The sequence below is a fragment of the Stylophora pistillata genome, chromosome 1, assembly GCF_964205215.1.
Source record: "Stylophora pistillata chromosome 1, jaStyPist1.2, whole genome shotgun sequence".
NCBI classification, from domain to species: Eukaryota; Metazoa; Cnidaria; class Anthozoa; order Scleractinia; family Pocilloporidae; genus Stylophora; species Stylophora pistillata.
The window spans coordinates 17,318,201-17,329,803 of record NC_142519.1 but is presented as its reverse complement, the minus strand read 5'-3'; the positions used below and the strand labels follow the sequence as shown (position 1 = coordinate 17,329,803).

Below are 11,603 nucleotides of genomic sequence, written 5' to 3'. Positions count from 1 at the left end.
CTGGGATTGAGTTTTAAAGTTAGGCGCCATGTTTGTCTCTACTAAATCATGAGTTCAAAAAAGAAGAAAGGAGAGGGAAAATCGGGGGAGTCATGGGAAAAAGGAGAAGAGATTTTTCAAGGTGTTATTCTCACGGATAGTTTCAACTTCAGATTCTTACCAGTAACTCTTGAAACGCCCAGGGTTAGTGAAGTCATTGAATGCACATGTCACATGGTCGTTACTTTCGATTTATTTTGATTTAGTCATAAATTCAATTTACAAGAAATTAATTAAGAAGAAGCTGAGGGGGCTGTGACCTCCGATCTTATAATGAGGTTTCCTTATTTCTCCATATTTCGTAATGCATACAGTTATTTTACAAAGAAAACGATGGCGAAAACATTATTTTCAGTTTACCTTTGAGACGAATGCTTTGTTTGGAGTATGGGGGTTATACGAAACCCCCATACTCCCCTTTCTGAACCACCCATGAGAATTTCATCCATTATTCTTCTAGCTTTCTTTAAGCTATCATGACTGAAAAATCAAGGATACCTGCTTTGAATAGTGATAGTTTAGAATAAGTATGGAGGTGGTCAGCAGTAGTTTTTACATCAAGAAGTCTTATTATTGTAACAAACAGTTGAGTTTCTTTATTTTGAGCTTGACAACAAAACGTCATTATTTTTTTTAGTCTTATTCTTATTATTATAATCCATTGTAAAGCACACATACTCCTCATTTATGGAGGAAGAAATGAAAAGGAGACTTGACAGAGATAAGTTAGAGGAGGAGTCAGTCTGGAAGAGAGTGATGTGTTAAACCTTTTTTTTTGTCCTGTGCCACCTACTTCATTACTTAACCCAATTAACTCCTTAGATCTGACTGCTAATTCTCTCTAGCTGTTATTTATTTCCTTGCAAATTAGTTATGAGAATTTAATTTAGATCAAGGTAACAATATAACATAACATACATGTTTATTCAAACTCATATATAACTACATAAATTTCAAAGGGAGAGTCAAGAGGTTAACCCTATGAATAAAACTCTCCTAAAAACTACAACAAACAAAAAAAAAAAACCACAAATTTATAGCTTTAAAAAGGATTTAAGCTTACATTTAAAAAGTTCTAGGCTACCGGCTTCAACAACATTACTAGGTAAATTATTCCAATGACTAATTACATTGTTGAAAAAAGAATATTTGAAACAGTTAATTCTAGATAATTTACAATAAAGCTTATACGAGTGATTTGCCTCAGTGGATTTGACTTTTTGTGAATTCAAAGAATTCCTCAAAATCCAACTGTGATAAGCCAAACACGATCTTATAACATTCAACAAGAGAGGAATATGTCTTACGACTGGACAAAGATGGCCAATGTAACGTGTTGCAACGCTCTTCATAAGACATATCACCTCTTTTTTGCCTAAGAGCTAACCTTGACGCGCGTCTTTGCATGCTCTCTATTGCATGAATATCTTTGATGAGATATGGGTTCCAGACTGGAGCAGCATACTCTAGAAGTGGTCTGACCAATGTTTTGTAAAGCAGTGAAAAAGTTGTTGTATTAGCTGTTCCAACAGTCGGTCTTATTAGCCCTAGGACTTGGTTCACCTTATTCACGATAGTACTAATAATTATGTTCACTCCAAGTAAGATCTTTTGATATAATAATTCCAAGATCTTTAAAGCTCTTGACATCTTTTAAGGCCGTACCTACCATAGTTTATAATTTGTAGTCGATTTGTCACGAGAATGCATTATTCGCATTGCTTCACACTTGTCCTAATTGACAAGTAACAACTTGTACATGATAAGTTTGATTCTTCTCATAACATGTTTGCAAGATAGTGTACATAGGGTTTAACAATGCTAGTTATGTCTTGGTAATCCCCATAGGCCTTGTTACCATTGGTTAATGTCCCTCTTCTGGATTACACAATCGAATTCCTTGTGGAGGCTGGAGTACAAGAAATCTTTGTTTTCTGTTGTGCACATGCTGACCAGATCAAGAAACATTTAAGGTTTGTGGAGTTATAAGATTCTTTTAATGACTGCACTTCATTCAAACAATCATGTGCTTGTAGTTTGATGGTTGTTGCTGTGCTTGTCTTTTTAGTGTCTTGGTGTAGTAATAAATTAGTAGCCTTTTGTTGTTTCTCTTGTACATACTGTCATAATGATTGTAATACTGTATGTTTTCTAGCCAATCAAAATGGACCAGGTCAAGATCACCCTGTGAGGTGAAAACAGTTGTTGCAGAAGACTGCCTGTCAATGGGTGATGTTCTTCGAGAAATTGATAGACAGGTTGGAATAAACAAAAACAAATTTATTCTGATTGCGTGCATAATTATGTTCAATGTACCTAAAGCGAGATGAGTTGAAAAAAGTTAAGTTCACCTTTTCATCTTTATATGATTATCTTTTCTGAATTAAGAAAATTAAGTTTGCTCCAATTTTCAAGCTTGGTTGGGTTTTTTAATGTGAAGGTGTGAAGCATGATTTCTGATTCAACTTCTACTAACGTATATTATTTAAATTCTTGGTTAAGGGAAAGTTGACTTACTGGCAATACTGGTAAACATGTACAAATATCAATTGAAAGTAATCCTTGCATGTAGCGAATGGTTTAAGAAACAGCAGAAAGCCACTAAAAATCAAGCTTCTGTAATCATGGTAACTGTTATTGAAGCAAGATGGAAATTTCAATATGTGATTCATTGGCAACAGCAAATTAATTTTTTGAGCAGGTTGTTTACACGTAAAAGCTTAATATATAGATTTAGCCAAGCCTAAAAGCAGAGCTTGCATTTTTTTTCCCACACGTCTCAAGGACACAATGCCTTGCCCCAGTGAGGACTAGCACCTGGCTCGTCCAACTCTGAGCCCAGTGCACTGACCACTGGACTACTGGACAAAGCCATGGTGTTGGCGTGCCGGCAGTACAGTTGACCACGCATGCTAAAAGTAGCACCTTGTACAGATACCCATACAGTCACAAGTCTAAATTTTTTCGGCTTGTATAATTGTGGAGCTACGCTCTGCAAGCTCTGCTGTAAGAATGCGGTCATTAATACTTCTATTATTGTGTGTTGATACAAATTATACATTTTTTTTGTTTTCATAGTCTTTTCTTAAGAATGATTTTGTGTTGGTGAGTGGTGATGTGGTTTCAAATATGAAATTGGAACAAGTCTTGCAAGAACACAAGTAAGTCAACATAACATTATGTCCATTGTTCTGGCATCATCAGTAGTTTCATACTTTGGTATGTTTTGAAATAATAGTACTTGTGCTTGAATGTTGTATTCAACAGAGAAAGAAGGAAAAAAGACAAAGCTTCGCTGATGACAGTGGTATTCAAAGTGGCTAATCCTGGACATAGAACCAGGTAAATACACCTCTGGCTGTCTTATTACAATTTTATATGTGGTTAACTTCAGCTGCTCTTTATACCTTCTAACTCCCATGAGTGACCAAGACAGAATTTCTTCTTACGGTATCAATACAATATCAAGCAGGCAAGTGATGAGAATAATGCAAAACATCAACTAGGGGATTGTTATTTGATCCGATACCAAATTCTCTAAACTAATATGATAAGAATTGTGTGGCAGACAGTAAGGAGAATTACTAATGGGGGGGAGTTTCCAACTGGGAAAATACAGGAATGAGTGCCTTAATAGTCAAGGTTGTGCTCTAAGAAAAATTGAAGGGAGCCCAGTGCTCTGAAACTGTGAAATCCAGGGTGCCCAGCATAATTATACTTTTTATGAAAAACTAAGATTCCCGAGTCGCTCAAGAGCATTTAAGTAAGGCACCCGGGGCCATTGGGCACTGCTAGACCACAGCCCTGATAGTTGCTCAATTTCATTATGCTAAGGTAAGTGTCTAAACAGGCCATTCGATATATCAAATTCAAACTTAGCTCCAAGGCTAGGTGGAATAAAACAAAAGAAATTACACTGAGGTTGAGGAATGAATAATTTATTTTATTTGTTTTATTCCCCCTAGCTTCAGAGCTATGCTAGAATTTTAATATCAAATTGGCCTATTGGAGGAGGGGTGTGCATGGTAAAGTTTCATGCAAATTATTGGCAGTGAGTTTGTCAGACAATGATCTGTACATTGATTTACACTTACTTTAGATGCCAAGAAGAGGATTTCATAGTTGCTTTAGACTCAACAACTGGTAGAATCCTTCAATGTGAAAGAACAGCAGACAGAAAGAGATTTTCATTTCCATTGGTAAGTGAGGATATACTCAGTCTACATCTGTTCACACCTGTTGTGCATAATTTATAAGGAATACAGTTGACCCCACATTATATCATCTTATCTACAATTTAACAATTTTTGAATACATCATTCTAATTTTTATGGCCAAAACCTCTCAAGTCAGTTCTGCTCTGTATTTTTCTTGGACCCTTACATCTAAATCCTATTGACTTCAGTCACACAGGTATTGCAAATTGTAATTATCAAGTGTGTTATTGTTTGTTTTTCTGTATCTTGAATAACAATTTCTCCACCTTTGCTTCTCTTTAAGAGTTTATTCTCAGGCAACAGTAATATCCAGATTAGATATGATCTCCTGGATTGTAACATTTGTATTTGTTCAACAACAGTGAGTTGAGAACTATTCTATAATTATATGATAGTAGTTGTTGTTGTTGTTTTCTTTTTTCCTTTTAAATTGAATTATTATGCCCTGAGAAAGTTAATTTATGTCATTTTGTTTCTTTGTTGCTGATTTACTTTGTATTTCATAATTCCTGTTTATCAGGTTCCACAGTTATTTACTGACAATTTTGATTATCAAACCAGAGATGATTTTGTAAGAGGAATTCTCGTAAATGAGGAGGTATGTACAATAGAATAACTGTAAATTTTTGTGGAACTTGAAAGTGGGTAGTCAAGTTGCCCTTTAACTCTCACGTGTGACCAAGACAGAATTCCTCCTTATAATGTGAATTGATACAGTATTAAGAGCAATTGTCCATAAGAGCACCAGATGGACTCTAAGGGGGCACTTAAATTAGAGTTGTAGCTTTCTGACAAGAGGAGATATTTGACATCAAAGTTTTCAAATATTTAAGTGAATCAAAAAGTTTTAAAACTCGGTCATTCATTTGCCTTTGAAGATTGACAAGCCATCAATGAAACTGACTGATACTTGCATTTTACATTAACTGAGCAGGATGTATGAGTATGATTGTATGCAAACCCTCAGAGTAATTGGTGAAATACCATAACAGTGCTCGCTTCATACATTTTACCTATTTTGAAGTGATTTCCTTTATAAAAACCAAGAAAAACTGCAGGGGGGGCAGTGGTATATCTCCCCTGGAAATAACCAAAAGAGAAACCAGTTGTCTGTTTGAGTTTTGGGGTAGACCCTTTAAACTGGCAAAGTTTCATGGAAATCAGAGAGATGGCAGGTAGCATGGCTGCCTGGTGCTATCATGGACACTTTCTTATTAAGCAGATAAGTGATGAGAATATGGAAAATATCAATTAGGGGATTATAAGTTGAACCAACACCAAATTCTCTAAAGTAAAATCAGAAGAACTGTATCTTGCAGACAGCAAGAGGAATTACTAATGAAAACTGGGGTCAGTGAAAGGGTTGATGAGCATGTGTAGTATTGGTGCAAACCTGAGAAAATGATCATTAATGAGAACTGCTCTACAGTCTTGCAGTGTAATTATTAAATCACTGTATGTTTTGTTGTTGTTTTTTTTTTTCTTTTCTGTTTTAGATCATGGGTAACCAAATTCATTCATATGTAATTAGTGACAAGTATGCTGCTAGAGTGTCAAACCCTTACATGTATGACACAGTCAGGTTTGTAAGCAAAATTTCCATTGCTAACAGTGTTTATCAATACAATGTACCTTGTTTTATTTGCTTAATAATAATTATGTTTTCAAGGTGGAATTTGAATTCCACTTTGACCCAGTGTCCAGCATACCTTTTGGCAAAACTCCATTGAGAAACTAATTTAAAAGTATATTAATTGAAGATGCCCCACAGCTGGAATATTTGAAATATTTTACAAAAATTTAAAGTGAAGTTTCTCTCTGGAAACAGCAATAACAAACTAAACAAAATTGTACTCAGTGTGAAATTTTTATTTCATTTTACCATCATTCATTTTTTTTCCAATAGCAAAGACATTCTTAGGAGATGGGCTTATCCAATAGTACCTGATAATAGTATATTTTTCATGGATTTCTCCTACTCATTCACAAGACACAATGTGTACCTGGACAGCGAGCTCTCACTTGCCAGGTAAGTTCTAAACTTGAACTACTTATCCTAATAATGTAATTATTTGCAAAATTCATTCACACTACACACTGCCTTTTAAGACACTATATATACATACATTAGTTGAAGAATTAAAGAGGACGCATCAATTCTCTATTACTCTGAGTTTCGCGCCGAAGCGCTTGTTAGACAGAATTCTACTTTGATCCAGTGTCCAGCATACCTTTTGGCAAAACTCCATTGAGAAACTAATTTAAAAGTATATTAATTGAAGATGCCCCACAGTTGGAATATTTGAAGTATTTTACAAAAATTTAAAGTGAAGTCTCTCTCTGGAAACAGCAGTAACAAACTTGACAAAATTGTACTCAGTGTGAAATTTTTATTTCATTTTACTATTTTTATTTCATGTTACCTCACATTTATATATATTTAACAATTATTTGCCGAAGTCGAGGTGAATGTCGCTGAATAATCTCCAAGACAAAGTCAAGGGGATTATTCAACAATATTCTCCCAACCTGAGGCAAATAATTGTTTTAGTATAATTTCAGAGCTGAACAACAGAGAAATTTCTAAAATCATAACATTTTAGTAACACTATGAACATTTTATTTTAACATTTTATATAAACTGCGTGGCACGGTTTATCTAGCATCATATAAGGAACCGCTCGACCAATCAGATTGCTGAAAACTCTTTGCTCAGCTCTGAAATTACACTAAATATATATACAACAACAATAAATTATATATATATATGAGGTTTTAGCAAGCTTAAGATTACATTATTTTCCATCTTGCAGGGATTGTGTATTAGAAGAGAATCTCTTAATCAGTAAGGGAACCTCAGTAGGTGCTGGAACAGTGATCACAAATTCTGTTATAGGTAGAAACTGCATTATAGGTGAGAACAAAAACCTATTACATTCTGTTTATGGCTGTTCCTTCTAAAGCATTTAGCTTTGCTATGAACACTGCATATACGATATATAATGTAAAAATAATTATAGAACTATTGTATAAATTGTATGAAGATTAAAAAAAAGATCTTTCAATTCAACAATTATTTTTCATCATTAAACAGATGAACTGGCTTTCATTTTTTAATCCCATTGTCATTGGAATAATTTTTAAAAAGTTCATAATTTTGTATGCATTTTTTTATCTTAAATATATTGTATGAAGATTAAGAAAATAAATTTGTTTAACTTTATTCACAAGTCATTATCTACGGTAATTGTCCATATTAAACTATACTTTTTCTACTATTGACTGATTGATTGATTGATTGAATGATTTTCAGGTGATTATGTTAGACTAGATGGTGTTCATCTCTGGGATAATGTGAAAGTAGATGATGGATGTAATATTTCAAAATCAATTCTCTGCAAAAATGTTCACATCAAAAGGTACACAACAACTGAATAACTTGATGTTGATGACATAATTCTTTTGTTTCTTGTTTAAAAAACTCTAAAATTGTAGATTCAATATTTTGATGTTTTTTTGTATCTCATAAATTTAATGTCATTTGACTGCCCAATGAACATGAGTGTTACACTCGTCTCTATAGTTTTCTTAATTTTTGTTCTCTTTCTTTCTGTCCTGTGCACAGGAAAGTAACAATTACTGCTGGATCAATCATTTCATTTAATGTAAGTGATATGTCAAATTATTTTTATATTTGCTCACTTTTTTTTGTTAACAATTTTTTGAAGTACCTGTTCTTATTGCATGTGCCTTTGTGGCTCGCAATGTACAAAATGACTCAGTAGATATTCCTAATTTCTTAATTTTTGCAAGTAAATAACTTTATTCCACCATGTACAGTTGTACATTGTAGGACAATCTCTTTGGTGTCCTGTACAAACTAAATGTTTGTGTTGTACAGGTCATGTGAAAACAAACCACAAAATTTTATCATTAAGATGTTATTATTGATATTTAGGCAGTGGTTGGACCTGACCTAGTCCTCTCTCCAGGAGTGAAAATAACACTGAAGAGAAAGACTGAGGATGATACAGACTTTGGAATGGATGAAATTTCCCTTGGTGACAAACCAGTAGCAGAACAAAATGATGGTTTGTTGGTTGACTTGAATATTTTCTGTAATTGTGTTTTGTGTAAAGGATGTTACATAATTTCTGAAAAAGCAATTATGAACATTTAGAGTGGGTTAAATCTGTTTCAAAGACCTGATGTTTCAGCAAAGTAGCACTAAACAGGGCCTAAAAGTTTTATGGAAAGTTATTAATAGACAAACTTTATCCAAATGAGACTTACACCCAAAGCAAAAATTGAAGTATTCCAAAAAATGTAAGCTATTGTTTCAAGTCATCTGCCTATAACTTTGTAACCAGGTCATAAGAGGTTGCAGCAAAAAAAATAGAGAACGTTTCCTTACTTATTACTACATACCCATAAGTGTAGTTTTGAATACAGATACACATACATATGGTATATGTCAAGATGACGCAAACCATTATTTATTTTTGTAGAGTTTAATCCAGAGGAGGTTGGCAGTGAAGGACAGGGATACATTTGGAGACCTGATGTAGAATCCGATGATGAATTGGAGCAAGTGCAAGATGTATGGGGTGAGAAAACACACAAACACTCCCCTAAGTCCAAGATTATTATGAACGTAGGGCATAAGAGTTTTTATTAAAATGATTTATGGAGGATATTTGTGGCAGTATGTGGTTCGTTTTCTGTTAGTTGGTGTGACGATGTAATTTGTATTTGTTTTCCCATGCACTCAATTGTCATAGGCATACTTCATTGTGGTATTGATTGCAACTACAAGTGCACTCTTTGATATTGTTTAAGGGTTTGATAGAGTAAGTTCAAGTGAGGATGAAGTGAGCTCAATTTCCAGCGAAGAAGGAGCCCCCCCAGGCAGCCCACTACCTGAAGAGGACAGCAGATGTAAGTAATTCCTACTAAACTCGGTAGAGCTGTTATGACTGGGTACCCTGCAATAATTTGTCTGATATGGGAAGATGAGCATGGTGCGAGGACTGTGTAGTAGGGCGTGAGGTTGAGCGGTATGAATGGTGAGAGGGATTTTTGTCTCTAAAATATTAAAAAAACAGACGAGGGAACAGCTTCTTGTTTCTTTCTCTCCTTCGTCTCGCTTTTCTTTGAATCGAGTGTCGAGCGCTCACCAGGAAGATTAAAATCCTAGCACCTTCCAGATTAGCGTACCCTGAGCATACCCTGCGGTTAGGACTCTCTGTTGTGCTTTATTTTCATTCTGACGCCTTCAGTTTTAGTGTTCTACAGTGAAATCTTGGAGTCCATACGACATGGTGTTGAAGATCAAGTGGATCCTGAGAACCTTATATTGGAGATAAATGCTTCAAAGTAAGTTGCCTCTGTAGAAATGAGCACAATACTTTAAGATGAGACTTACAGGACTGGTTTACATGTTCCTTATTATTTTGCAGTGAAAATAAAGAAAATTACTGTACATGAATGTACACTTCCTGCTTTCGTGCCTCCATGCACGTCTCCACCCCCCACCCCCTCTCTTCTTTTCCCCTTCACCACTTTTTGTCACTTCTTTTTCCGCCTTACGGATCTTCATGGGACAATGAAACTAATCTCATTGCAGGTTTGCATACAACGTGACTTTCCACGAACTCAACCAAGCTGTCATAAAATCGTTGCTGGAATCCTCTCTTCACGATTCTTCGATTTCGAAACAAGATATGTCTAAAAATCTTAAAAAGGTAAGCTGAATACGAAACTTACTCATTCGTTACGCATCACTATTACCATCATGTGAAAGAAGCTGGTTTTAGTTGGCGAAATTCTCTTTTATATTTTAGGCTGTAGATCATCTGCTACCGATGATTTCGAACTACATAAAGAACTCTGATGGGCAAAGAGACGTGTTGTGCGCAACAGAGGTTGGTTTCGTCTTGCTTCCTTTTAGAGCAAACTTAAATTGAATGTCGAAAGTAATCCGATACTGCTTTGCGGGTGTTGCTTCACTTCGCACCGTGATTGGTCCGGGAAAACTCTCTCAACCAATCAGATGCAAATCTAAAAGCAATCGCGCCTTGGTCGCTTGCGTTTTCCCGCGCTTAAGGCAGTTTGGTTGTTTTCATCTGGAGTTCTCATTGGCTTTGAAAGGTATTTTTCTTTCTTCTGATTGGCCGTTTTGATTACTTTGGTTTTGGTTGTATGACAATCAATCCAGTAGTGCCTCATGCGAAATGTGAATTTTTTACCAATACACTCTTCTACAGCTCTTGTTAGTAGTAGAGGTGCTGTAAATTATTTCACCCTCTTGATCAAAGGTACTATAGATCGGACAGAAAAGCAAAGTGAATCAGATGTAAGTTCGACATTAGCTCAGCGGCAGAAAAGATGGAAAACTAAACTTTTAAATGCCCAAAAGTTTGTTTAAACATGCGATGTCACTATTAATTACCGATATAATTTCGTTCTTCTATAAAATAATTATTCGGTTACGATGAAAGAAGTTTTCATATCATTGTGGACAGGAATTTTTCGTGCAAGCCATGTGGGCTTCTCCACTGTGTCAGACATTTCTTCACCTTCTCTACGACAAAGAAATCCTTGAGGAAGCGTTGATTCTTCAGTGGTATTCTCGCATACCAACAATCGGAGAGGAAGGAAGCTTTGAACCGCAGCGGAAACTGCTTCGACAACAAGTATGTTAGTCTTGTCACTTGATGCGTGAAACTGTTTCGTTGTCTTGCCTTTTGCACTTTATCTTTAACGGTGACTTGTCCCTAACTCTGCCTTTCCTCCCTCTCTCTTTGCTTTATGTCGATTAATTTTGTCTTAACATTCTGTACCGAATACTGCATTCCTCAAAAAAAAAAACTTCCTAAGAAAGGTTTGCAATAAAGACCAAAGAACATCGAAGAAATCTTCAGTGGTAGTTTATCAATATTTCATATTTCTATTACCACAGATTTCTCGCTTTATCACGTGGTTACAAGAGGCAGAAGAGGAGAGTGATGACGATGATGATGATGATGATGATGATGATGATGACGGTGACGAAGAGGAATAAAATATTTTAACAGTAAACAGTCGTTCGAAAAGATATGAATAAACCTTCCGTCTTCATTTTCTGTGGAGTCTTTTTCTTTCACATACTTGCTTTTATTTTGTCCCTTTCCCAGTTACACCGTTCTTCTCCAGAAGTAAATAACATGTAACTTCTCATAACTCGTTGTTTGAAAATGTACACGAGTTAAAAGGAAAATTACGAATTTTGTGGTGGGAGTTTAATGATAAATAGTAGTCTGTTCTGCGTGAACTGTGTACTCCCAAGACGGTGCGGTTTAAAAATAT

General features: G+C 35.3%; 1 protein-coding gene across 3 annotated transcripts; it reads left to right on the top strand.

The window, feature by feature from the left end:
* LOC111321272 (translation initiation factor eIF2B subunit epsilon) lies at window positions 1–11,380 on the top strand. Of its 3 annotated transcripts, none has more exons than XM_088741277.1 (21): window positions 1–183; window positions 1,888–2,012; window positions 2,195–2,297; window positions 3,118–3,200; window positions 3,307–3,381; window positions 4,139–4,238; window positions 4,540–4,617; window positions 4,777–4,854; window positions 5,753–5,838; window positions 6,163–6,285; window positions 7,070–7,170; window positions 7,570–7,675; window positions 7,882–7,921; window positions 8,215–8,347; window positions 8,765–8,863; window positions 9,096–9,194; window positions 9,536–9,632; window positions 9,883–10,000; window positions 10,100–10,180; window positions 10,781–10,951; window positions 11,218–11,380. In XM_088741277.1, exons 1-21 carry the CDS (start codon window positions 49–51, stop codon window positions 11,317–11,319), a joined length of 2,133 nt encoding a protein of 710 aa, XP_088597403.1. In that variant the 5' UTR covers window positions 1–48; the 3' UTR covers window positions 11,320–11,380. The 3 variants fall into 3 exon arrangements, with proteins under 3 accessions (XP_088597403.1, XP_022779841.1, XP_088597409.1); XM_022924106.2 differs by having other exon boundaries at window positions 2–183; window positions 9,542–9,632; XM_088741283.1 differs by having other exon boundaries at window positions 22–121.
* The last annotated feature ends 223 nt before the right edge of the window (window positions 11,381–11,603 follow it).